At 41.5% G+C, this 26,460-nt stretch overlaps 1 protein-coding gene across 4 annotated transcripts in view; it reads left to right on the forward strand.

The window, feature by feature from the left end:
- The window catches only part of gbf1 (golgi brefeldin A resistant guanine nucleotide exchange factor 1), a 135,792-nt gene that overhangs the window by 62,771 nt on the left and 46,561 nt on the right, over nt 1-26,460 (forward strand). For all 4 annotated transcript variants that reach the window (XM_042501786.1, XM_042501785.1, XM_042501783.1 and 1 more), the window contains 4 exons: nt 2,499-2,630; nt 15,185-15,303; nt 16,273-16,381; nt 20,323-20,383. In XM_042501786.1, the coding sequence (XP_042357720.1) occupies nt 2,499-2,630; nt 15,185-15,303; nt 16,273-16,381; nt 20,323-20,383 (421 nt within the window). The remainder of the gene's footprint in view (nt 1-2,498; nt 2,631-15,184; nt 15,304-16,272; nt 16,382-20,322; nt 20,384-26,460) is intronic.

Consider the following 26,460-nt stretch of genomic DNA (forward strand, 5'->3'; position numbering starts at 1 on the left):
GAGCTGAAGTACAGAGCCTGTATTTAGACTTTATTTAAGAAGATTGGTGGTGGCCACCGACAGACAGCTCCAGTCAGCCCTGTGTTCACCGATGGCCAGCTGGATCAATACAACACAATTGAGCTTTCCAATCTGTGGTCTTTGGGAACGCAGCCATAGCACTTACAGGGTGATCGCCTGTGATGAAGTCTTCATCAGGATCTATTGACAGATTCATTTGAGCACCGTCCTTCCTCCCTCACTACACTGTAAAGTAATGGGACACAAAAACCCTCTCTAAAAAGTTTTCTGGCAGCTGATGGACAGGTCGAGACAGCAGAGCCATCTCACTCGCTTAAGTTAACACACATTTCATTTGACTTCATTTACAAGGTTATGTTTTGTCATTTCCTTCAGAGGAAAATGTGTTTATTTTCTTTTGCCGTTGTTGCTAAATTAACACTTGCTTAAGATTAAACAATAAAAGCATGACATGAAAAAATATTCACTAAAGCAGTAAGCAGTACACTTGCCTTTGAAAGCAAAGCCTAAACTTGATCTGGCGGCCCATGAAGGGGCTGTGTAAATTTCCAAATAATTTCATATTTAATTTCTAAACAAGCTGCAGGGGTGTTAGATTTCACACGCCAGTGCATGGCGGTCACATGCACTTTGGAAAGTGGATGGACACTCTCCGAGTCGCTTTTGATGTCCAAGTTGTTTTTTCTGGTCTGCAGTGGAGCTGCTCTTAAGAAAGCCATAATCCTCATGGTATTGCTGTGGCAAGCACTCTTCTGGCACAACATTTCACAGCGCCATGCGTGACTCCACTAATTTTCCCAAATGTTGTTTTACCTGTTTTTTATTTTTGCTTCCCCCTCCTGACCCCCTTTCTCTGTGAATTCTCCAGAGAAAGAAAGAGACTTTTGAAGTCAGGGTGGGTTGGCCAAAGGTGATTTCCCACAGTGGAATGCCCAGAGAAGCTCCATGATCTGGGAACTGGTTACACAGGACGATCTATTGCATCTTGAACCGCAGCTGGATTTAATAAACTGTAGGAATCAGGTGGTGTGGCTCATTGACATCAATACTGATGATAAGGGATTGACAATGTATTGAATATACTCAATGTATATTCTGTCTATATAGACAGAATATTGTGATATCACAAACAAATTGAAACTAATTATTATATTCTAAAATGTTTTCAGAAACACACACATATATATGTGTGTGTGCGTGTGTGTGTGTTTCTGAAAACATTTTAGAATAGAAACTGGTTGAAAGCTGTCAAAATATCCTTGTGTGTGTGTGTGTATATATATATATTAAAGATATTTCTTAGGGCTTAGTGCTGATCAAATAAAAACCAAGAATCTGAGACTGAGACAGAAACGTGTTTTAAGTGACTGTTTAAGTGGAATACGAGATTGTTTGGTACCAGCAGGCCACCATTGTTCCATATTTGCCAGTCCACATTATGTTACCTACCATTGAGAGTGTTGATTGGTATCTCGTATGGCCCGGTGCATTCTGGTAGTTGTAGGTTTTTTACCTATTGAGCTGCAGGGACGGCCTAGATTAATGTGAGGACTCATTTTCTGTTGGTGAAACACCTCTTTAACTTTGGACAGATCCAGGTCAGCTGTTCCCTCTGCTTCTACTCTTAACAGTCCACTCATGTCTATATTGAAAATATACAAAATAGTTTGAATCTTGAATTAACAAAGTGAGTAAGCATTCTCACTTTTTTTTTGAAACTTTTTATTGAATCAACTTCCTCAAGCTGACTTGTTCCTCTTCCTTTGTCCCACTCTCTGTAACTTTCAGCTATCACTCCTCTATGTTCTCCCACCTTCCCATCAATCTATCTCTCTCCATCTGTCTGTCTATCTCTCTTTCTCAATCAATTTCAATTTCAAATTGCTTTATTGGCATTAATGTTATTTGAATTGTGAGTAACTAGAATTATGAATAACTCTCTTTCTCCTTGTGTCTCTCACTCTGTCTCTCTCTCTCAGTGGTGAGCTTTCAGCCCCCTGTGAGGTGAATTCGTCATTGCTGTGTCCCTGTCAGGGCAGCAGTGCTGTTTACATAGACTGTCATATAGAGTGCAGGGGAAGATACATTAAAGTAGGCACAGTGCTGTTGACCACTCTGTTGAGGCTTGTTTGTGTGAGCAGCAGTGTGTGAGGCTGAGCCCTCCCTGACAGAGGAAGCCCACATGGTGTGTCTTTGCCCTGAGATGTCCAGACACAGGAGATGCAGAGGAGCAGTGGAGATATCTTAAAGTAGAATTGTCTGGTTTTTGCGTCAAGTCTTTTAAAAGATAAACAGTTTTGTCTCAATCTTTTTCTTTACACTGAAGGGTCAGTGTAGCTGATCATTCACATGGTATATTTGAATGATCATTTATAGTACAAACTGAAACTATTAGTCCAGAGTTAGCTAACAGTTACGTTTCCATGATCTCAAGTTGTGTGTACATGACTGACTCTGTGTGTGTCTGTCTTCTTCAGAGCTGTCAGATGTTGAACCCAACGTCTTTCTGAGGCCCTTCCTAGAAGTGGTCCGCTCCGAGGACACCACTGGACCAATCACAGGCCTCGCCCTTACTTCTGTCAACAAGTTCCTTTCCTATGGCCTGATAGGTAAGACATCCGAACATTAACAATGTCACTGATATTTTTAAGGTAAGTTAACTGTTAGAGTATACCAGCATCTATGTTTTACATAGCACATGGCCCCACACCTTTCTTTATAGGTAGAAAACTTTTTAGTTTTGACTGTAATGTTAGTGGATATGTACCTGCGGTACTATGTCAAATGTCAAATGCTTGAGGCACTTCCTAAACATGTCAAAGCTTCAGTTTGTGGAATGTAAGGGCATCTGTTGGCAGAGAAGTTATATAAAATTCATAAGTATGTTTTTATCAGTATGTAATCACCTGAAAATAAGAGCTGGCGTATTTCCGTTACCTTAGAATGAGCCGTTGCTATCTACATACTATGCAGGCATTCTTCAGTGGAGTCCACCTTGTTCTACAGTAGCCCGCAACACACAAATTAAACACTGGCTTTAGAAAAGCCAAATGCATTTTCCCAACAGCCACTGAAGTTTCAGTTCTGCAGCCTCACTGCTACATGCCACTAAATCCTCCACACTGGAACTACAAGTGATGAGAACCAGCATGGCCCCATATTAGAATGAACATGGTTCAGAGTCAGGTGCCTGGTTCCTGTTTCTGTTAGCTCTACCCTTCAATAATCCATGAAGGTCCAAATATCTTGGTAATACAGAACCAGAGTCTCATGAACTCCACACAGCCGGTGATGTCATTCTCACAGAGGAAGTGTTAAAGAGACCACACTGGGTTGCAGCTGCTGAAACAACATGAGCTGGGCCCATTTTTAAACCAGATGAGTCTCTAGCCTCTCTGACTAATCGCCACCTGAGATATGTGTTGTTACAGAGACACTGAAAGAGCCCCGTCAATCTCCCACACATGATTATTACAAAGAATGACTGTTTGCCCTTCCTTCAGAACAGCTGATGTTTAGGGTAATATTCAGTTTCATTTTACTGTTACCACATTGCATTGTGGTAACACAACTTGAGAGACTAACTCTGTCATGTCCCATCTCATCACCCCAAAAAACATGAACTCTTTGGTAAACACACACATTGTGCGCCACTCCTCCCCCCTCCCACCTTTACAGTATATTGATCTCCTTCTTGTTGCTGACCTCGGCTTGGCTTTAAATTGCACTTGGCCTGTCAGCCACCAGAGGCTCTCTTAGCTCATTTATAAATAAATATAATATTATTTCAATCACAGTAATTTAGGTTATTACAAGTGCTATACAAGTTGGACTAAGTGCCACGATGCAGTTGGCGCAGGTTGCTGATGTAGGTTACTTTGAGATTTGTCACAGGGTGCCATAATGACAAATGCCGGCTCAGCTGGTTTCCATGAAGTCCAACAGATTTTAGCTGGTACACCGGACTAGACAGGCACGCTGCTCTGGATGTTTTGAGCTTTTTTCAACTAACTGAAATCAGTTGAGAATGTGTGTGTATCATCTTGGTGCTCTCGACAGCGTGAAAGAGTTTGCTGTTGGAAACCTGGTTTTAGTCAGTTGTGTTACTCATGGTCAGACCAGTCTAAGAATTCCAGGAATTATCTATTCTCATCATGGCAGAAGCTGACTTGTAGCTCTAAGTACAGTCCTCATCAGCCTCATCATGGAAGTATGGCCCAGTGTCTGCCAGTTGTTTTGTTAAGTGTGAAATGAGCATGCATCACCAGATGCTGGTCTAAATATCAGGGCTTGAGTCAATGTTACATTGCTGTCAAAACAGCTGCAGCCAGTGCTTGGCTTAATAAGAGTCGCAGCTTACAGGAACATTGCACACTGTAAAAGTATGGTGTAAGATAATAGATGAGTTATAGATGAGCGATAGATGAGTATTCCAGAAAGGTTTGCCACCTTTGATTACAATGCTTTATAATTATTATTTTCTATTATTATTATTTGCTTTATTTCTATAGCGCCTTTCATACAAATAAATGTAGCTCAAAGCGCTTAACAATCATGTTTACAATGAATACAATGATCAGTAGAGTGATTAGTTTCATAGGCTGAGGTATTGAAGTTGAATTTTAGAGATACAATGGGCAGATTTATACGCCAAATAACGCAAAAATAATTCAATAAAATTTGTATTTTGATCAACATTATGTCTCAAATTGATAATTTCACTAAATGTAAAGTGTGTAATAGGTGGGATAATTCACCATGTCGCGGTTTATTTCTCCATATCAACCTTCTCACTCCTTCCGTATTATCACAAAGCTATTGGTTCATGTAAACTTATCCCAAATGTGGCATGATTGTTAATGCTGTGGTGATGAACATATAGGGTTAGTGCATTATGTTTTGGGTAATGTTATATGTTTCATATCATGCAGTTCAGTGCTAACTAAAATAACTAAAATAACTTTTAATCCCAGTAACGATAGCACTAAGATATCATCATCGGCATGTAAATGTCTTTAGTTTGCAAGTTAAAGCAATAAGTTTGTGACTCCAAGAAATGTATATTATACATAATGGTTCGATTTTATGAAATAAATAATGGCTATGTAATGCACATTATGATTGACATCACCTGTGATGTTTCTCCGGAGCTGCTACTACTTGGTACGCTGTTGCCCTCCATGTTTGCCTCTGGGGTATGCGCATGCGCAGTTGGAGGAATTGTGGATCGATTACTCTCCCTGTGACCTGACTGTGACCTCAGTGATGTCATTTCAGCACTTTTCGATTTGCACCCCTAAACTTGGATTCGTGCTCACAGTGAAGACATAGTAGTAGAAACGTGAGTTGTATTCATAAGATTTTGCACTCACAGATTTTACACTCATGCTCATATAAAAACAATCCAAACTTGAACCCAATTTCACAGACTCAAGTATATGACAGCAGAATTTTGTGTAAAACAACTTTTTTGACATAGAAATGATTAAAATTACAAATAAGAATGATTAATTATGTATGCATCTTTTTGACAGCTATCTTACACCATATAAAAGAAGCTTCTGGGAATGTACCTTGCTTCTTTGGCTCCTTAAAATAGTCTGAAATGTTTTCCTTTGTTAAAGTTAGCAGCCATAGATGCAATGATTTCATATTGGAACTGACATTTGTTAAAAACAATATGTCATGCATGTCTGTGTAAAACATTGAGTTGAATACATGAGGATGTGAATGCTGAGGCTCACACAGATGTACACTCCATTTCTGCTGAAAGACCGGCTCACAAATTGCCCCCTGAGTCTCAGAGCCTCTGTCTGTCACTCCAGACCTGACACCCGCTGCCTTAAGCCCGACCACCCCCATCCCCCCACCCTGACGCCACTGTGCCACCAGCAGCATATCATCGGCATTGTTCTAAGGGCTGCCGATGAAGCACACTTGCTCACAAGGCAACGTCTCTCATTTGCCAGTTGTTGTAAAGATGAAGAAATATGACAGTGTTTGGACAGCTTTTTGAACCCTGCCGCATCCTGACTTGTACTCCTCAGACAGAACCGAGTCTCCAGCAGCCTGTTAACACATTGGCCTCTGCTTTTATTTTACTTTGCCATGCATCCTTTTTTCTGCTAGTGTGGCAGGGGAAGGGCTATGAGCATGTGATATTGAATGCCAGTTCAAAGAGTATTGAAACCTGATCTGAAGCGAAGAATGTGTCCAAGGCTCGCCGAGGAGATTTAAGACATCATTTTTTATGAAAGCCACTGACTGTGTCTAAGATAGTTGAGACACAGCAGTAATTATTAGTCATCTGTATAACTGTAAAATACAACATAGTTTTACAATAAGTTTTTAATATGTCATTCTCCTTAAATAATCCTCCCTTTTTATTTTTAATTTGTGTTTTGTTTTAGGTATTCCTGTTTTGTTTTAGGTAACCGGTAATGTGACATTTTGTTCTTACAGAATGTCAAACACACATGACATTTGTTACATCTATTTTTCCCTCTACATTTCCCAAATCAAGGTCAGGCAGGTTGGTGGATGAGAAAGATGCAGTAGTGTTTAGATTGCTTGCTTGATTTATTAATTGATTTTATTAATTGATAATTTGATTATTTAGTCCTAATGGAAAACTTTAAAGTTACAGTAGCACAGTATTAGAGTAGCTAAATGAAACTAAAACTAAAACCGGGCGGCACAGTGGCGTCGTGGTTAGCACTGTAGCCTCACAGCACCTGGTTTGAACCTGGGTTGGAATGGGGTTCGGTCCGCGGGCGGCGAGTTTGCATGTTCTCTCCATGTCTGCGTGGGTTCTCTCCTGCTTCCTCCCACAGTCCAAGACATGCAGCTCAGGTTGATTGGTGACTCTATATTGCCCTTAGGTGGGACTGTGAGCGTGAAAGGTTGTCTGTCTATAGGAGACCTGAGATAGTCTGGTGACCTGTCCAGGGTGTACTCCATCTTCCACCCGATGACAGCTGGGATTGGCTCCAGCCCCCCTGCGACCCTTGCGAGGACAAGCGGTTACGGAAAATGAATGAATGAATAAATGAAACTAAAACCAGGAGCAATGTGCTTTAGCTTTGCAACCTGGAACAACATCAGTTATATAGTTATATAATACATAATAAATTTAGATCTTTACCTGAGTGAATTGGTTTGATTGATGGACAAGGTGACAAGAAAATAATCTGAAAATTAGTTTTAAAAAGAGAGGGATTTTTTAACTATATTTACAATAATTATTATAATAATAATTATTAACTCATATATATATTTGCTTTTACATTTTTTGTGCTACATAGCATGTAATTTTCTGGTAACTAATTGCTTGTAACTTCTTACCTTAATTTTGACAGAAATCCTGCAAAATTGCTCAGGTCTCAAAGGGTTAAACCTAGCTAACTCACTATATATGTATTGATCCTAAACTGTACAATGATAGTGCTTTATAATATACTACCTTGGTAGTGCAAGTCAACATGGGGATTTAACAGCCATTCAGGCTACCTAATGAAAAACATAACCCATACAGTAGGAAAATAGTGCTGTAAAAAGTGATAATGAACAAATAAATGCCAAAATTCAAGTTCAGAGCAAATCATGAAAATACTTTGCTAATTGTCTATTAATAATAAGATAAATAAAGACGTTGACAGTATAACCATATCTGTTGGTGCTCTAAGAAGAATGCACTGACTTTATTCTTGTGCATTGTGTTAGCTAGAATGTACTGACTCTTTCATCAGCACATTGTGTTAGCTAAAATCCTCAGTGAAGTGAAGTTGGAATATATATCACAGACTGAGTAGCTCTGGGTGGTGAAAGAGCAGAAAGTACGACAACACTGCTCTTGTCAAGTACTGCCATCTCCTGGCTGGAAGGAAAACAGAAAAAAAGTCTCCTGGATTGAGATTTTCTTTAACAAGTTTGCTCAGCATTAGGTTTGCATGTGTGTCTTTGTGTTATGTTGCTGCAGTCAGACAGATGCTGTTTGTTGTGCTTCTGTAAGATGACAACATATCTCTATTTTACTGTGATACTTGTTGAATGATTCATGACCTTTTAATGTCTTGTATGTCTTGTATTGTCTTGTAAGCTATCAACCTTTTTCTCCTCTTGTCTCCAATATGTCCCATGCACTTTACATTTCTTTTTTACTTGTCTTGGCCCAAGAGGAAAGAAAAGGAAATTGTCTCGCACACATATTCACACACACACACACACACACACACACACACACACACACACACACACAGCTACTAATTTCACTCCCCCATTTCATTTAATTTGAGGTAATTCCTCTCAATCTGTGGCCTGAGGTCTACTGGCATGGAGGGAGGAGTAAACTAAGCCTCGGTGCTGACAGATATCCACATCCCTGCTCCATCCTCTCTTTTCCCACTGCTCATTTCTCCTCCCTTGTTTCTCCTTCATTCTCCCCCTGTTTCTCCTGCCCAGCGGAGTCAGCAAAGCCCCGCAGTGTGCTGCTAGCAGCGGCGTAGTCACTGGTCCACACAGGGCTCAAAGCGAGGCTCAGCTGAGGCTTAAACTGCAGCCACTGCCAGAAGAGATGAGCTTAGAGTACAGCTGTAGCCTGCATGTGATTTTAGGCTTCAATACATTGCTATTCTTGAATAAAATGGCTGTTAAAAAAAGTACATAATTAGCATGAGCAGAAACATTCCATATTTTTCAACAAAGGACAAAAAAAAAAAAAAAACTTTCCAAACTCCATTGCTAAAAACACAAAGAGAATGGCATCACAGTAAAAAAAAACCAAATAATAATAAACATTTTAAAGGAGAAAGACAGATAAAAATTTAATTGATTAAAATGATAAAGTCTGAGTTTGACAAACAAATCCAAGAATGCCGTCTGAATCTTATCATAGAATATATAAAATTTCATTCCTGTAGGTCCCTTAAAAGGCCAGTGTATAGGATTTAGTTGCATCTAGTGTTGCTGTCACAAAGCAAAACTCCTATGTGCCAAGCGTATAAAACTACAGTTGCCAGTAAGGCGGCAACTAAAGCTATTCATTCATCATTTCATTATCCATTGATCTGGTTAATTTTCTTGATTTATGGTTTTGTCTATAAAATGTCCCACGGTATTGTCTTGTTTTGTCAGTCTATACCCCAATGATTTTCATTTCAATGTGATCTAAAGCAGAACAAGGGAAGGAAATCTCTATATATTTCAGAGGCTGAAGTAGGCTTTTTCTGACATTTTTGCATGAAAGATTACTCAGAGAATTGTCTAAATGATTAGTCAATGAATCGCTGCACATCTACTGGCCAATGAGAAAAGCATAAGTCCCTATCTAGAGCCAGTGTTTGGTTTGTCCGTTCTGGGCTATTGAAGAAACATGGTGCAACATGGTGATCTCTGTAGATGAGGACCCGCTCCCTACGTCGATACGGCTCATTCTAAGGTAATGAAAACACAACATTTTTTATTTTCAGGTCATTATATACCACAGAAAACATCTTTATTATATCATATTCCATTTCTGACAATATATCATCCTTAATCCTACACACTGGTCCCTGAAAGTGATACAAATCCAAAAATACAGCACTTAATAGCTAGAGGTCCCCTTTATATAAAATAAAACAAAATTGCAGGGGAGGAGGATAGTAATCCACAGGGTTGACATTGATAAGCCTCTAGAGACAAAGAGAAGCTCCAAACACAGGGTCTGAAAAAAATGACATGACAAAACTAGGTTTCCATTTGAAGGGATTTCAACAATGCAGTAACATTACTTTTAGTTTGTCTACACGCAACATTTGACTTGAAGACTTGAAGTTTTGCAAAATGATGAATAACCTGCTTAAAACCAGCAAACTGAATGGAAGTGTTTGTTTGCAGTAGGGCTGGGCTGGTGTTAAAATTTCCCAACTGGTTTGATATTAAGCCAAACACTTGCTAGAATCAGAAATCAGCCAGTCCTTTTGACTGCAGCGCTTTCAAAGCAAGCAAGAGGAATAAATAGTAACACAGCGTCCAAGCCAGTAAGGACAGCTCTTTCATCGGCTTCGAATCTAAAACGTTGTCATATTGGTGCAGTTTTAGTTTTTTTAATAGACTAATCCTGTCATGTCTCCTGTTATCACCCCAAAAGCTAACCAAACACAGTGCAGCCGCTCGTCCCCCTTCCCCCTCTGCTGAAATTTGATCTCTCTCATGTTGCAGAGGGAGCCTCAGCTTGGCAGTAAATTACACAGGACCTGTATTCATTCATTCATTCATTTTTTTTATTGTCCGTAACCACTTGTCCTCACAGGGGTGGGGGTGGGGGCTGGAGCCAATCCCAGCTGTCATTGGGCGGAAGGCTGGGTACACCCTGGACAGGTCACCAGACTATCACGGGGCCGACACATATAGACAGACAACCTTTCACGCTCACAGTCAGAGGGCATTTTAGAGTCACCAATCAATCTGACCTGCATGTTTTTGGAGTGTGAGTGGACAGAAGAACATGCAAACTCCACACAGAAGGACCAGACTTTGTTCCCACCCCGGATCGAACCAGTAACCCTCTTGCTGTGAGGCAGCATTGCTAACCATGACACCACTGTGCCGCATTCAATTCAAGTCAAGTCAAGTCAAGTCAAGTCAAGTCAAGTCAAGTCAAGTCAAGTCAAGTCAAGTCCCATTATCACAAAACACAGTTTACCTTGGGGGGCTTAGCAGCATGCGACATCGCGCTGCCCTTGGAACCTCACATCGTCTAAGGAAAAACTCCCCCCAAAAAACCCTGTAATGAGGGGAAAAAATGGTAGAAACCTCAGGAAGAGCCACTGAGGAGGGATTCCTCTTCCAGGATGGACAGACTTGCATTAGATGTTGTAAATAACAATTAAATTGCAGTAATGACAAAGAGGAAAGAGAAAGAGAGAGCGAAAGAGAATGGGGGAGAGAAGCACAGCAATAATGGTAACAATAGCATATCATAATACAGAAGTGATAGACGTAAAATAACTAAATGCACTCTATGATAGCAAATATCGAAGGTGTTGATAAGTTGCGTATATTAATAGTCAAGGCATTACGCATAATAATGGCAATAGAAGGTGGCATTGAGCAGGATCACGGCATCTGTGCAACCAAGGTCCACGATCAAGGAGAGCCAGAGGTGCAGCCACAGCATGAGCACGGCCAAAGGCAGGGTCACAGCATCAGCACAGCCATCACCACGATCCAGGCGCAGCCAAGATTTCTGCCAAGATCTATGACTACAAGGCAGCACGAATGCTCCAGAGAGGCAACCGAGTTAATGTAATGCAATAAAAAGACATGAACATTTGCAGATGGAGAGAGCAAGAGAAGGAAAAAGGAGCTCAGTGTATCCTAGAAAGTCCCCCAGCAGATTAAACCTATGTCAGCCTAACTAGGGGCTGGCCCAGGCAACCTGAGCCAACCCTAATTAAAAGCTTTATCAAAGAGGAAGGTCTTAAGTCTACCCTTAAAAGTGGAGACAGTGTCTCCCTGATTGAACCTCGAAGATGGTTCCATAAAAGAGGAGCGTGGTAACTGAAGGCTCTGGCTCCCATCCTACATCTGGAGACTTAAGGATCCACAAGTAACCCTGCGTTTTTAGTATGACACTAGTTGCGCGATTAGTAAACTTACAAACATGATATTATATTTATCACATTGTCATATTGCTTATTACTAATGCAATTTGACTTTGATTTAGTGCTGTGGTAGGCTACTTTTAAAATTGCTGGATGTGTCATTATTACAAATGTCAGTTCAGCCGGTTTGAATAAATCAAACCGGTTTAAGCTTGTGCAAAGGACCAGACCGGCAAAACCGGAAACTGACTCGATTGTGATCTGTAGCTTCTTTTGGGTTCCTAGTTCTGGTTTGGTTTGAAAACATGTGCACTTTGGTTTTTTGTACGTTGGGTTATTAGTTGAAAATTAAAAAATGAGAAACGTATTGAATGACTTTATATACATGAATTGGGTGGTAATAACATGTATGCATATCAGCATACTTCATGTTTATAAAGAAACTGAGTACATTAGCCAGTCATCATTCATTCCAGCAGTCATTGCAGTTATATTCTTGTTTACAGTTTGACTTGTACACAGATGCTGTATGTACATAACAGTTATGTTTTATGTTATGTGTCATATAGTTGCATTAGCCACGTTGCCTTTTTTTTTTTTTAGCTGTATTCTCCCTTGTCTTTCCTGGAAACTGTTTGTTGCCAGTATTGTATGTGGCCAATTTTGATTCTCAAAATAAATTCAATAAAAAGGCACAAAGTGCCCCATATCTAATAAATACATGCATTCCATGGATTTCCTGTTGTGCATGCTGATTGTGTAGCTGAAGATGAGAGCAGGGCAGCCGGGCTGAAAGGAGATCTTGTTCTATTCAGAAGATGAACAGGTGAACAAACTCATTTTCTTCTGTGACAATGGAAAAAGCAGCGGTCCCTTTGTTTGGTTTCTAAAGAAGTATTGGCCCTCATGCAGAGTGCAGCTTGATAGCTTTTTGTGCATTGCCACTCTGGCCTTTTTGCTGGCTCTCACTCACGCCACCTCTTTGATTTCTGTGGCCACAGTTTGATATTACTTAAACTGCTTCATGTGGCAGCTGGTTCAAACCCCTTATGACTTTGCTCACATCCCCTCAGGCACACACACATTCATATTGAGCCTCTCCTTCTCTCAGTGTTATTTTAACAATGCCCCCCCTCCCCCTTTCCTTTGGACACTGCTTGTGTAGACTGTGTGCCAAGAGAAGGATTAGTGTTTTATATCACTTCTGACATTCTGCTAAATTCCCGTGTGGTTTCAGTCTCTGTGTGTGAACACTGGATGATTTCAGTACAACTTCCCTGCTCATTGTCAATCTTGCCTCTGGAGGGATGTTGGCATTGCTTTGTCTCAAAGGCCTCAGCCACGCATACAGCAGCTCTCAGCCATTAACCAACTTTTGACTGATATACTGTCTGCACTCCAGGTCTTCACAACAACTGCCAATTACATAAATGACCCAAACATTTGCTATGTGGGCAGTTTAAGAAGTAACATCAGTTATTATCTACCTAAAAGCACATGTTCTATATAGAAAGGGTCAGTGTCACTGGGCTACCCATCTATTCCACAATTCTCAGTCTTCATGCTGACAGGCTTCATTGTTGTTTTACTTGGAAAATCCTCTTCTGCACCTCCTTTTCCCAGTCTGTTCCTCCAGGCTTCTGCTCCCCTCTCTCACCCCCCGTGCTTATTAGTTAATGAATTGTTGCTCCTGAGGGCGATGGGAAAGGAAAACAGGCTGGCTCCAGGCAGAGAGCTGGCCAGCCTCTCAGGTTTCAAAAACACTGGCTCCTGTTGCTCTGACAGCCACTTTGTCCCAGCCTGCCCCCAACAAAAGGCCACATCTGGCCAGTAGATCCCAGGGTTTGACAGACAGTGTGGATGGACTGTACCAGATTTGTCCAGTTTTTATTATGTGTTGAGTTCTTGGTTCCTGAGTTTACCAACAATCTCAGGCCATGTTTAGATGAGAATGGCTCTACTAAAAATGGAAAAGTCTTTCCTTTGCGGTTTAAAAAAAATCTGGGTTCATATGATTACATTATTAGAATGATCCTTGTGTACATGGATCTACAAAAAACACTGTAGTATGCATGCTAGGCTAGTGGTTGGTGGTGTAACTTTGTAACGACACACCATAGAAGAAAACCACATATATGTGCAAAGCGGGGCTGTAACATCACCGTTCTCACAGGATCTGCACAAGGCCAGTTTACACAGCGACAGAAGGGGCAGCATTCTGCAAAAGATTACGCTATGAAAGCCACTTTCAAAAGTTTGTGTTTGTGCCAAACCGCAACAAAAGTTTAAGTGTCATGCAGGAACTGTTGCTATGTAAATGCCCCCTCAAACTGCATTTACATTACTGTTGGAATGGTGATGCAATCTGATATTTTGTCATATCTGGCCCAGAGTGGTTTGACCATGACCATCACAAATTGCCAGAGCCCACGACAAGTTCTCAGGCAATGTCTTGATGTATTGGTTGACCGATGAACAGACCAAACGTGTCAGCTCAAAATTCTATCATTTCTGAAGCCTATAATGTTCAGTGTGTGTCAGACCCAGAGCGGTTGCAGGACCCAGAGCGGTTGCAGTTGGTAGTTAGTTTTAAAGTTGCACAGAACTGCATTATAGTCGGTACGTTTCAGGCCATTTAGTTGGAGTACTGTCCTTGTCCCAGTATACCAGCATCGGGAGAGAAACCATTTATTGATGGAAGTATGTCCGAGTCCACCATGGCAGGCGGAGATATGCTCCCTACAGCTAGTTGCTATTAGACCTTCTTCCTATTATGTCTCATACCAAACAAGTTAGCAAACAGATTGCATGTTGAACGCTGAAAACATGAATGACTTGTCAGCGCTGTACATTTTATACATACTTTATGTCTTGCTTTTTTTTCTCTTTGCTTCTTCTTTTTCTTTTGTTTTTTTGGCTTTCTTCTATGAATTTATGCTGTCTGAGTTCTAGGTCAAACCTGGCACAGGGACTGTGACGCATGTGCAGAACGCCTAGACCACTTGAAGTCCAGTTGAGGCATTCACATGAAAAAGTAAATCCATGCCCAGCAGGATTATCTAGGTGTGTTAGTCTGGCTTTGAGAAATTTGACTGAGTACGATTTCAGGGGGACAAACATATGTTACATGCACTTAAAAAGTCAAATTTTAGTCGGACTAACACAACGATTTGACTTTCCTCATGCAGTATGTATATGGGCATTGGAAGCACCTTCCACTAAAAGGTTTTCTGGTTTATCATGTTTTCTGGTTTATCATGTTTTAACACGGAGCAGTTGTTTTGGATTGTGGAGGTATACAAACCAGAGGTGGCCACTGAATGTAATCCACGCTTACACTGGCACTGCCTCAGCTGCAGGGTAATCGTAAAAACAATTTGAGTTGGCTTCAAACGTGAGATCATTTGTCAGATTTTCCATTCGCACAATAATTCTCACCTGAGAGTGCAGCTGCTTCCAGTAACATGGCTTCCTCTAAGTGTTCTTTCCTTTCAAAAGCTGTCAATATCAAGCTAATCAAGTTTGAATTTTCTGAGTCAGCCTCCTGAGAAAACTGTGATTTTCTGGTGTGTTTGCAGATGCCAACCATGAAGCAGCAGCAGAAGCCATTGAGAACATGGCCGATGCAGTCACACACGCTAGATTTGTGGGAACAGACCCTGCCAGCGATGAAGTCGTCCTGATGAAAATTCTACAGGTACAAAATGTTCACTACTAACTACAATGGTCTAACCTGATGGTCTGAACAAATGAGGTTCATTCAGGTTGTGTCAATCCCTGTACAAATGAATCAGTGTTTAATCCGTTTTTTTGCTAGCTACTTGCACAAAAAATAGAATGGATGCTGATTGATTACTCTGATAGTGATCTGATCTGATTACTCAACACAGGCACTGAAAGCATGCTGCTGGCGCTCCATGAAAAATCTTTGCGCTACACACTCATTTCACATCCTGTATGAACCCTGCGTCATGATATGCAGTGATTCTCTCTATTTCTTTTTTCTATATGTCAGTTTGTCATCTTCTATTGCACGTCTGTCTGTCCTAGAAATGGGATCCCTCCCCAGTCGCTCCTCTTTCCTGTTTCTACCATTTTTTTCCCCTGTTATAGGGGTTTTTTGGGGGAGTTTTTCATTATAGGATGTGAGGGTCTAAGGACAGAGGGATGTCATATGCTGTAAAGCCCTCTGCTGTGAACTGTGTTTTGTGATAATGGGCTTTATAAATAAAATTGACTTGACTTGACTTGATAGTTTCAGCATCTGGTCTATTTTTTTTCCACGAGCTGCGAACGAATCTGATCGATTAGATATGATATAAATGATCTGATCATGACAAATGATAAAATATGCATCCAGTGCTTCAACAATGCTTGTCAGTTATGGCTAAATAGAGAGAGAGAGAGAGAGAGAGAGAGAGAGAAGCAGATACAGCCAGAGACACACAAGCAAGCAGGAACAGAGAGACAGGGACACAATTCTTTGAGTGATCGTGTGGTATTAAACAGGATCTGTCTGAGGTGGAAAGGCAGCAGTAGTTGCAGTAGTTGCAGTATGATTTCATTTGACAGTTCCAGTATGTTAATAGCTTGAATTCTTCATCCTAATGACTTGTTAGATGAACTTGATGGATGTGACCTTGGACTGATGTGACCTGTGTTTCAGGTGCTGAGGACTCTGCTGCTGACACCAGTCGGAGCTCATCTGACCAACGAGTCTGTGTGCGAGATCATGCAGTCCTGCTTCAGGATCTGTTTTGAGATGCGCCTCAGTGGTGAGTTGCAACAAACACTCAGCAACCTCTATTTTTTACATTGTCAATTTGTCTATATCAACTCGTATTCGAATACATCTTTTGGCTTTTCTGCATGGAGTTATCATACGGTCTTTGGCCATCCTGTCACACAGTGTTTCTCTTAAGTAATCTCTTAAGGCGGGAGAAAGCCGAGTCTACATCGGGGGGCCAGGAGAAAAGGGTTTTGGTGGAGGTGAGTCGGGTGACGGGTGCAGCCACATGACTGTAGTCGCGTATAAATCTGCAATAGAAATTAGCAAACCTGAGGAACCTCTGAAGCTGCTTTCTGGTAGTGGGAACCGGCCAGTCAGCGACCGCCTGCACTTTGACTGGGTTCGTCTTCATCTGTCCCTGCCCGATGACAAATCCCAGGAAGCTCACTAAGGCGATGTGAAACTCACACCTCTTGACAAAGAGTTTGTTCTCGAGCAGCCTCTGGAGTACCAGCTGTACATGTTGAACATGCTCTTCTTGATTGTCCAAGTACACAAACACAAAATGATTGAGCATGTCACAGAGTACGTCATCAATGAGGGCTTGGAAAACTGGTATTCAAAATGACCCAGGGGGTTGTTGCGGTCTTCCATTCATCTTCTTCTTGGATCCGGATGAGATGGTAGGTGTTCCGCAGATCCAATTTGGAGAAGACGGCAGCTTGTTGCAGGGAACCAAATGTCATTGAGTGGTAGGGAATATTTATTCTTCACCGTGATCTCATTTAACCCACAGTAGTCAATACAAGGGCAGAGGGAGGTGTCTTTCTTGGCCACGAAGAAAAAACATGCCGCCACTGGCGAGGAGGACGGGATGATGAGACCAACAGCTAGAGAGTCGCTAGAGAGCCCGGTCTTTACTAAACACCTCGCATAAGTCATGGTAGTTGGGAGGAACAGAGGAGAGGTCGATGCCTTCTGGTTTAGGGGAAGTCATGGGAGAGTCAACAGAATTAGCTGAGCGTAGGCAGTTTGAATGGCAAAAAACACTCCAACTAACTATCTTGAAAACAGTCCAGTCTAGGTTATGCAGCTTTAAACAAGGTAAACCAAGGACTACTGGAGCTAACGAAGAGGCAATGACGTACAAAGAAATGGGCTCACTATGATTACCGGAAATGTGAAGCATCAGAGAGACAGTGCGATGGGTCACGTGGGCTGTCTACCGTCGAGTGCAAAAAAGTCCTTAGGAGCGGAAAGAGTCTCGGTTGTGATCACTTGCATAACTAAGTCAGAGGCAATGAAGTTGTCATCTGCACCCAAGTCTATGAGTACTTGAGGGGAGAGTGAATGTTGAGGCCAGTGGAGGGAGCCCTGGAGTTGAAGCCTGAAGCCAGTGGGAGATGGGATGGTGGTTTGGCTCATCAGAGTCCTCCCCAAACGTGATGAGCCTGCCCTTTTGGCAGTTCGGGGCAGTGGGAGTGGCCAGACTCCCCACTGTAAATACAGAGTCCTTGCTGGAAGCGTCTTTGTCTCTCTTGTAGAGTTAATTTCATCCGGCCCAGCTGCAGGGGCTCGTCAGGTCCCTGAGCTATCCTTCTCCGTACATCACTCTCATAACCTATTATCTTGGTGGATGGTGAGAGAAAAAAGTGTTTCAAGGGAAATGGTTTCATCCCTGGCAACTAACTCGTCCTTAACACACTATGATAATCCCTTGGCAAAAACTTCCTGCAAGGCCTTGTCATCCCACCCACTTTCAGCAGCCAAAATACGAAGATCAATAGCGTAATTAGCCACAGAATTACTTCCCTGTTTTAACTGCAATAGACGTTGTGATGTCTCTTTGCCCTCAACGGGATGTTCAGAAACCTTAAGCAACTCTGCCACAAAAGCACTGTTGGTCTGACAAACAGGTGAGTTAAGTTTAGTGATAGCAACTTACCACATGGCAGCTCTATCAGTGAGCAGACTCATTCTGAAAGCAATCTTGGACTCATCTAACGCATAAAGGACAGGCCTAAATTACACTGGTGAATAAACTAGCCACACCTACCCAAATCAGCTGAATACTTTGCTGGTATGGGGATGAAAGGTTCTCTAGGCTGGGGGTGAGGGGCAGCCGTAGCAGATGTTGGTGACGAGGCAGACGGAGGAGCGTTAACACTGGGTGAGATTAAGGAGAGCAGAATGGCGACTTGATCCATGCGGCCGCCAAGCTGTACCACACTGGAGGTTAGAACCTGGAGCGCCTCCATTATGTCCTGGAACGCCTGTTCATTGCGTCCGTCCATGATGACTTGTGTCGAGAGGGCTTGGAGTAGTCGCTCGTTTTCTGCTCAGTCCATTGTGACCAGATTGTTCTGTTAGAGTTTGTTTTCCGGTGGACCCAAAAACAGATACGTGAGTTAGTGGTGGTGTAAAGACAGGATTTATTGGAGTAAGAAATGAAGGTAGTTCAAGGAAGGAAGCAGGCAGGCGGTCTGGAGACGAGGACAGGCTGAGTAAGGTGGATTGGAGGCTTCCTGAAGCAGATGATTGGCATGGAGGTTTGTGGTAGCGGTGGCGTGGTTGGCAGGCAGTGAGACGCAGGAGAACTGAGCAAACAACAGAAGACAATAGTGAGCACAAGGCAAGACAACAACATGAGGTCAAAAAACGCTAGAGATCAAAAGTTTAGGAGGCCCGAGAATCACCGGTAGAGACGGAACAATCTGGCACTGTAGTGGTGGAGAGTCCAGGCTTATATACTGCTGGTGATGAGCTGATTTGAAGCAGGTGCATCTCAGCCGCCAACCAGGGTAACGCCCACCAGCTTACACACACACACAGGACACACAGAAGGATCAAGTGAGGGAAAAGGAGGGGGGAGAACGTGAAGGGGGAAAACAGGGAAAAAGGGACAACTAAATGCAGCTGCAACGGCAGCCACTGTAACAGTGCGTTCATTATTTATTGATCTTTTTGGCAACACTGTCTATGAAGACCACATCTATAATGCATTATGACGGCATTCAAAGTGAATCAACCAACTGTAGTAAGGACTCGTAGTGTAATATACAGTCCATGCTGTATCATAAGTTATTATGATTGTTATGTGTGAAGTAAAGTGGGGTACATATTGATGCATTTATAATAATTTATGCATCATCATAATGTTTTATTGTAGGTGTTAACTAAAGTGCAATCATTTTCATGCATTTATAAGAATGTATACCGCGTCATAAGTGATTAATGCATAGCATTCACTAAAATACTTTGAAAATGCATTTTGATGACTGAATTCTGACAATGTGTCAGAGTTTTTAGCTACAGAATTAGATTTCACAAAGACTGGGGATCTTGCAGTGTCAGAGATGGACAGAAACTGTTGCAGCCCAATCTGAAGTGAGTATGCTATATGCTGTAGCTATGGCTTTGTTTGGCTTTTTTCTCTCTCCCCCTTGGGGAAATAATAATTTTTAAAAACACAAACAATAGAACCAATCGAGGCAGCAGTAGTCTAGCAACTCTAGTGTTCTGCCAGATGAAATGACAGCTCTTGTCCAAGGAGTCAGGTGGCTTTTAAGACAGTGATCCCTGCTGGAAAGGGCTGTCTGATGGCAAGGTGAAGTGGTTAACATGTTACGCTCACTATATATAGCCCAACTTCAACAAATCCAAACTACCCCTTTAGTATTTTTGATATCAACAGTAGCAGCTCTAACACATCCCACTGATTTCTGATAAGAGCTAAGTGGGTGTTTTTATTTGGAAAAAATGGTAAAAGAAGGCAAAGGGAGCCAGCCTTAAATTCAGAAACATCAGAAACATCCTGCAGAAGCCTGCGTCGAGTTAAGCTGTCAGAGGTGACACTCCTCTGCATTCAGCTCTCATAGCTCGTGCTTCTTTAGACTCCCCTGGATGTTTGTCTCAATGTCTCTGTCGTACTTGCTTCTGTATTTCATTGTATTGGTTCTAATGTCTGTGTGACCTGTATGTTTGCAGAGCTCCTCAGAAAGTCAGCTGAACATACACTGGTCGACATGGTGCAGCTACTGTTCTCAAGGTAAGTGAATGGAGCAGTGGTGGATTGACCTGGGTGCAGTTTAAAGTTAGACGTTTGTGTTCAGCTACACTTAATTTAAAAAAAAGGACTTTCCTCTCCTTGAGAGGTTAGGACCCAGTACACTAACACAACATTTTTTCGTATACATAAAAAATAGTGCTTATTTAAGTACTGTTCTGTCAAATTAACTGTCTAATCTCATCTCATCTAATCTACCCTAAACTTCAGTGAAAGACAGAGTCCCGTTGAGTAGCCGTGTGTGGCAATAAACACAGGTCTCAATTAGATGCAGAGTCCGGTTGCTGCTACAAAGCACTTAATTTTAATAGAGGTTCTTAGAATGGGGGCACTCTGGTAGGTCGGTCGTTGGCGTACACACCTCAAGTAGGCATGTGGGCACCTCAAAGGCAGCCCGGATTCCAGTCCAACTCAAGGTCTTGGCTGCCTAACTTCCCCTCTCTCTCTCTCCACCCTGACAGGTCTGTCTCTGTAGGCAAAATGCCAAACAAATAATCTTTGACCAAAAAAAAACGATAGATGTATGAAACCTAGTCAAACCTTCTGCTTCACAATTCAGTTGTTGAGTTCATTTACAGAAAATCTTGAGCACCAGGGTATAAGTAGTTTAGTGGCATTGTTAACAAGAGCGGTAAAAAAGTGGTGACCCCCGACCACTTAAGCAGTCCACTGATCAAAAACACATTTTCATAAAAAATTAAATCAGGTTGACAACATTTTTTTTGTTAAATCCATTGCTATATATATATATATATATATATATATATATATATAATATATATATATATATATATATATATATATATATATGTTGTTGTGGGTGTGTATTTTTCACTTTCATTTTAAAGCAAGAGAAAATGTCCATTAAACTACATTTATAAAAATAATAATTATATATTTAAAATGATATTACAGAATTATTATTTTATTAATTATTTTTTTGTGTTTTGTTTTAGTTTTTTTTTACTTTTCATTTTTAACATTTCTGTTCATTTTCAGGTAATGTTCTTTCGTTTTTTCAAAAATACTATTTTGTTCTTATATTTGTGTCATTTTTTCTTTAGTTGCTCTTAGTCTTCTTCCCATGTTTTTTTTTTTTTTTAAATACATTTTTTTTAAAATAAATTTCTCCGTGAATCGCCAGCTTACCGTGATGGAGGGGTTTGCGTGCCCCTGTGATTCTGGGAGCTGTATTGTCTGGGGCTGCTAGCCCCTGGTAGGGTCTCCCACGGCAAAGTGTTCTCGGGGGCCAGACTAAGAACAGTTCAAAAAAGATTATGATGAAACAGCGTTCTCGGGATGTGGGTACTTCGCCTGGTATGGGGTCACTGGGGTCCCCCCCGGAGCCAGACCTGGGAAAGAGCTTGCCGGCGAGCATCTGTTGGCCAGGCCTTTGCCCATGGGCCTGGTCAGGCTCAGCCCGAAGAAATCACATGTAGCCGCCACCCTGTGGGCCCACCACCTGCAGGGAAAGGGATCATGGTTGGGTGCCTTGTGTGCTGGGTGGCAGGTGGGGGCGGGGTCCCAAGTGTGCCAATCTTCAGCATTGCATAATTTTCTCAAGTTGAAAACAGGTATTGACGTTTTTACAGCAATCAAAAATACTTTTTCTAGGTCTAGAAATTAATCTTGGGTGCTGCTTCAAAGTGTTTTTTTTATCTTAAGGAACAGCAAAGTAAGGGGTAGTTTCAAGTTGTCTCTCACAAGGGAAGAGCAGGCCAGCCTGCTGCTGCACTCCTTCATCACCTCTGGATTAGAGATTGTCAGTTTTTCTGCATATATTTGTCTCTCAGGCCTCATTATTCCCCTTGAAGCTCATGCATTTCATTTTGCACTGTGCACAGGGTCAATGGGCCACTGATTCACTAATACCATAACATGATTTCTCCTTTGGCATTTAGCATAAGAGCTCCTCTCTTCCCATAACCCCCCACACAGCCCTCCCTCATCCCGATGTATCAGAGTGCCAGTCACATTCAGTCACAGACAAGGGGATGAGCCAATTGAGCTGCACACTGCATGATCTGCATATAGATGAAGCTGGTCTCTGCTTCAATAGCACAGCTCCCAACCCCATAAATACTAAGAAGCATATCTACAAAAACACACACACACACACACACACACACACACACACACACACACACACACACACACACACACACACACACACACAGGATTAGCATTGCCAGCGATTCCAGACAGAAACAATGAGGAAAATGAGCTCCATAAGAAGTGTTGTGCTCATCTGAATGTGAAGGAGCACACCTGAAGAACAAACAGAGCTCAAAATAAAGCTGTTATTCACCTGCTCTCTGCAGGCATCTGTGTTTCCTCCACCACTATTTGATGCAGGATTTGAGGGTTATCTTCCCTCCAGTGAAGTCAAGTGTTGGTTTTTGCCAAGCGTTCTTAGCCTGTGTTTCTTTATTGGCAGGACTCTTGTGTGGCACTTTGTTATCATGTCCTTTTACATTCGAAGTAGAGAAGCATGGTGGCCAGTCATAAGCAGAGGCGTCCCTGCACAGGAACAGCAGAAATACATCTGTTGTGGCTTTTTATGACATCTTCTGAGACTGCTCACACACATACACACACAGCCCACATCTCAATTTGCTCATGTTCAGCCCCCAGCCCCCCATTTGTCCACACAGCCAGGATAATAGAGATGTGAGAGGGTCTGGGCTGCCCCAACCCCCCCCAGCCCTCATCAGAGAATGATGAACAGCAGCTCTCTCAGCCCCTCAGAAGGAATCTTAGATTGCCTGCTGAAAGTATTAGGCATGCTAATCTGTTGGACCCACAGATCATCCAATAATCGTGCTCAGGATTGCTCATCAGACGCTGCAAACGTTTATTTATGGCTCAGGTTTACAACGTTGAGATTCCCACTTTGGTGTGTATGTGTGTGTGGCTGCTGGTGACATCTCATTTTCCAGCAAAGCTTTAAAGTCCACAGAAACCTAGAAGGACACACACACACACACACACACACACACACACACACACACACACATTCTCTGTCTCTTTTTGTGATGCCTTGAGAACAGCACTCAGGATTGCTCATCAGACGCTGCAAACGTTTATTTATGGCTCAGGTTTACAACGTTGAGATTCCCACTGTGATATTGGCTCCTCTGCAGCCTCATAGCTTAGAATGTATTCTACATTCCTTTGTATTCATTGTTTCATCTGTTTCGGGTTAAGCAAATACATGACAGGGGTCATGAATTGGGGAATGAAGTATTGCTTTTCCATTGCATTGGGGGACTATAGACAGATTTGATTTAAAAAAAAAAAAGTTCAGATCAAAGCAGTAGAGGATGAGATAAGTACTGACATTTAGAAGTGAATGGATTGGTTGATTCATCAATCATAAGTTTTTAAAAGCTGCTTTTGTTTAACCATCTCACAAGTGAACATTTGGGGCCTTATTCACAAAGCTTCACAAAGAGTTGCTCCAGCTGACGAAATTCTAAGAAAATTCTTAGAATTCTGTGTTTTCTAAGAATTTCCCCTTGAAGTTAAGAGTAGATCCTAAAAGGTTTTTAAAGATTTAAATATGAACACACTGTGCCAATTGTTTGCTCTTACTGTCTTTCTATTTTATATTTTATATTCTTATTTATGAGTGCTGGTACTTATTTCTACTGCTGTAATTCTCTCTGTGGGCGTCAGAGTGACTGTAACGGTCCGCAGTTTCCCCCTGGGATCAATAGTCTATAATCAAGTATTTCTAAATCCGATTGAAAGGTATTCACAAAGCATCTCAGCCCTTAAAAGAGCTCCTAAGGTGAAAAACTGTTTGTAGGGAGGAGGATTTTTAACTCATTGAGTGCCACCCCTTTTATATAATGGAAAGTGGCTTGTGCCAGCTTTTCTGGCCATTTTGAGTCATCTTTCAGACTCTGAAAACATGGAATAGCTCAAATGAAAGAACAAACTCTCTTTTTCATCATGGAAAAAAACGTTTGTTTGAATGTTATAATTTTGCCTTCAGTGACATAAAAGACATCTGAAAATTGTATTACAAATGTTATTTTATTGTAAAATAAATATGCAAAGTACAGCACAATGACGGTAGCTTTGATCTACCGTCTTTTGTGCTACAACTACGAATCCCAGCAGCCCCAAAATTACATACAGGGACCTTGAGCACGCCCCCTGATGCCAGCCGCCGAAAACACACTTTGACGTATGTACACGTCAATGGCACTCAAGCATTTGCTTTTGAATGATATATATATATTTCAATGGCACTCTATGAGTTAAGAGACTCTAGAGTTTCTTAAACAGGGAAGAAAATGGCAGAAAGACAGATAATAAAATCCAACATTCCACAGGCCACAATCAACAACCTGATCAACTCTATGCGAATGAGATGTGTTGCACTGTGTGAGGCAAATGGTGGTCACACCAGATTCTGACTGGTTTTCTGATCCCCCAGACCCCCCAGTAAAGCAAAACTGCACATTTCAGAATGGCCTTTTATTGTGGCCAGCCAAAGGCACACCTGTGAGGTGGGATGGATTATCTCGGCAAAGGAGAAGTGCTCACCAACACAGATTTAGACATATTTGTGAACAATATTTGAGAGAAATGTGTCTTTTGTGTATGTAGAAGATGTTATAGATATTTGAGTTCAGCTCATGAAAAATGGGAGCAAAAACAAGAGTGTTGCGTTGATATTTTTGTTCAGTGTATATTTGTACATTTGAATTGCATCAACTTAAACCCGATATTGATAGTCTGACTTTGTGCATTTAGGCAGACTATCTTCCAGTCATCCTAAATATTTTCTTCATCTAAGTCTGCAGACCAAGCCAACCTCTTATTGTTAGAGGATTCTTTAGAATTACCTACAATAAATTTATAAAGAAGGGAAACCTGTTTTTCCCTGGCTGCACTGGATTTGCAGCATTCAAGTTCATTTAAAGATGCTAACAAGCTGTCAACCATCACATACAGTTCCCAAGCCATAGTTGCAGTGGTTTAACATGCGGGCAACAATAAGTTTCAAATGAAATTCTGCAAGCGTTCAGAGCTACACCTCTTCCTGCACTACATAGCTTTCCAGCTCAGTTCGTTTTGTATCTAGTTCAGGCTGAAGTTTGCACTGCAAACTCTTGCACTGAGTTTGGAGTTTCCGGTATGTGTAAAGATGAGTCTTGGAAAACATTTTGCTACTCACGGATATATAACTATCAGAAGATGATTTCCCAAACATTTTCTTTTTTTTTTTTTTGATCAAGTTTTTATGAATTATTTATCATTGTTATACAAAAAAGATAGATGTGGTGATACAAACATCCAGTCAAAAATAGGAGAGACTCAAATATGTGCCATCATGAGTACAGTTACACCCCCCCCAAAAAAGACTAATGAAAATAATAATAATAATAGATAAAATAAAGTAAATATATGTACGCCTATATACACATACACATATGTACATACATACTGCCCATACATACATACATACATATACATACATATAACACACATTGAAAGAAAATGAAGTAATGGAAGCGGGGGAAAACATTAAGTTAATTGGTCTCCCTTTTGGCAAGAAATGGCAGTGAAGGGAACAGAGAATAGATATCTTCTTATATACCCTTGACCCCTTCCTTCCAGCCCTCCCCAAGAGCCCACCCTCCCCACCCCCGGGACCCTGTAAATTGGCAAAAAGAAAAAAAAAAAAATCATAGCAACGACTTAAGAGTATTGATGGTGTCGGTCAACAAGTCACATTATCTGTTTTTGGCATGGTGCATTTCTGCCGCTCAGCATTCCATGCTAGCAACATCAACAAAGTCCAACAGCCAGTTCTGTACAGATAGTGAATGAGGAGGCTTCCATCTATGAGTCATCAAGTCTTTTGGCAGTGATGAGGCCAGCCAGAAAGAGGGAAAGCTCTAAGTTAGAGCTGTTTTTAAGCAGGGGAACATTTGGGGAGAACGGAATTGGTTTGGCCAATATGTTAGATAATATATTAGAGACTTTCCACCAAAAATCTGTGAACCCCTGGGCACCCCTAGACCATATGAACGAAAGTGCCC

This window comes from Plectropomus leopardus, chromosome 15 (assembly GCF_008729295.1).
Source record: "Plectropomus leopardus isolate mb chromosome 15, YSFRI_Pleo_2.0, whole genome shotgun sequence".
Lineage (NCBI taxonomy): Eukaryota > Metazoa > Chordata > Actinopteri > Perciformes > Serranidae > Plectropomus > Plectropomus leopardus.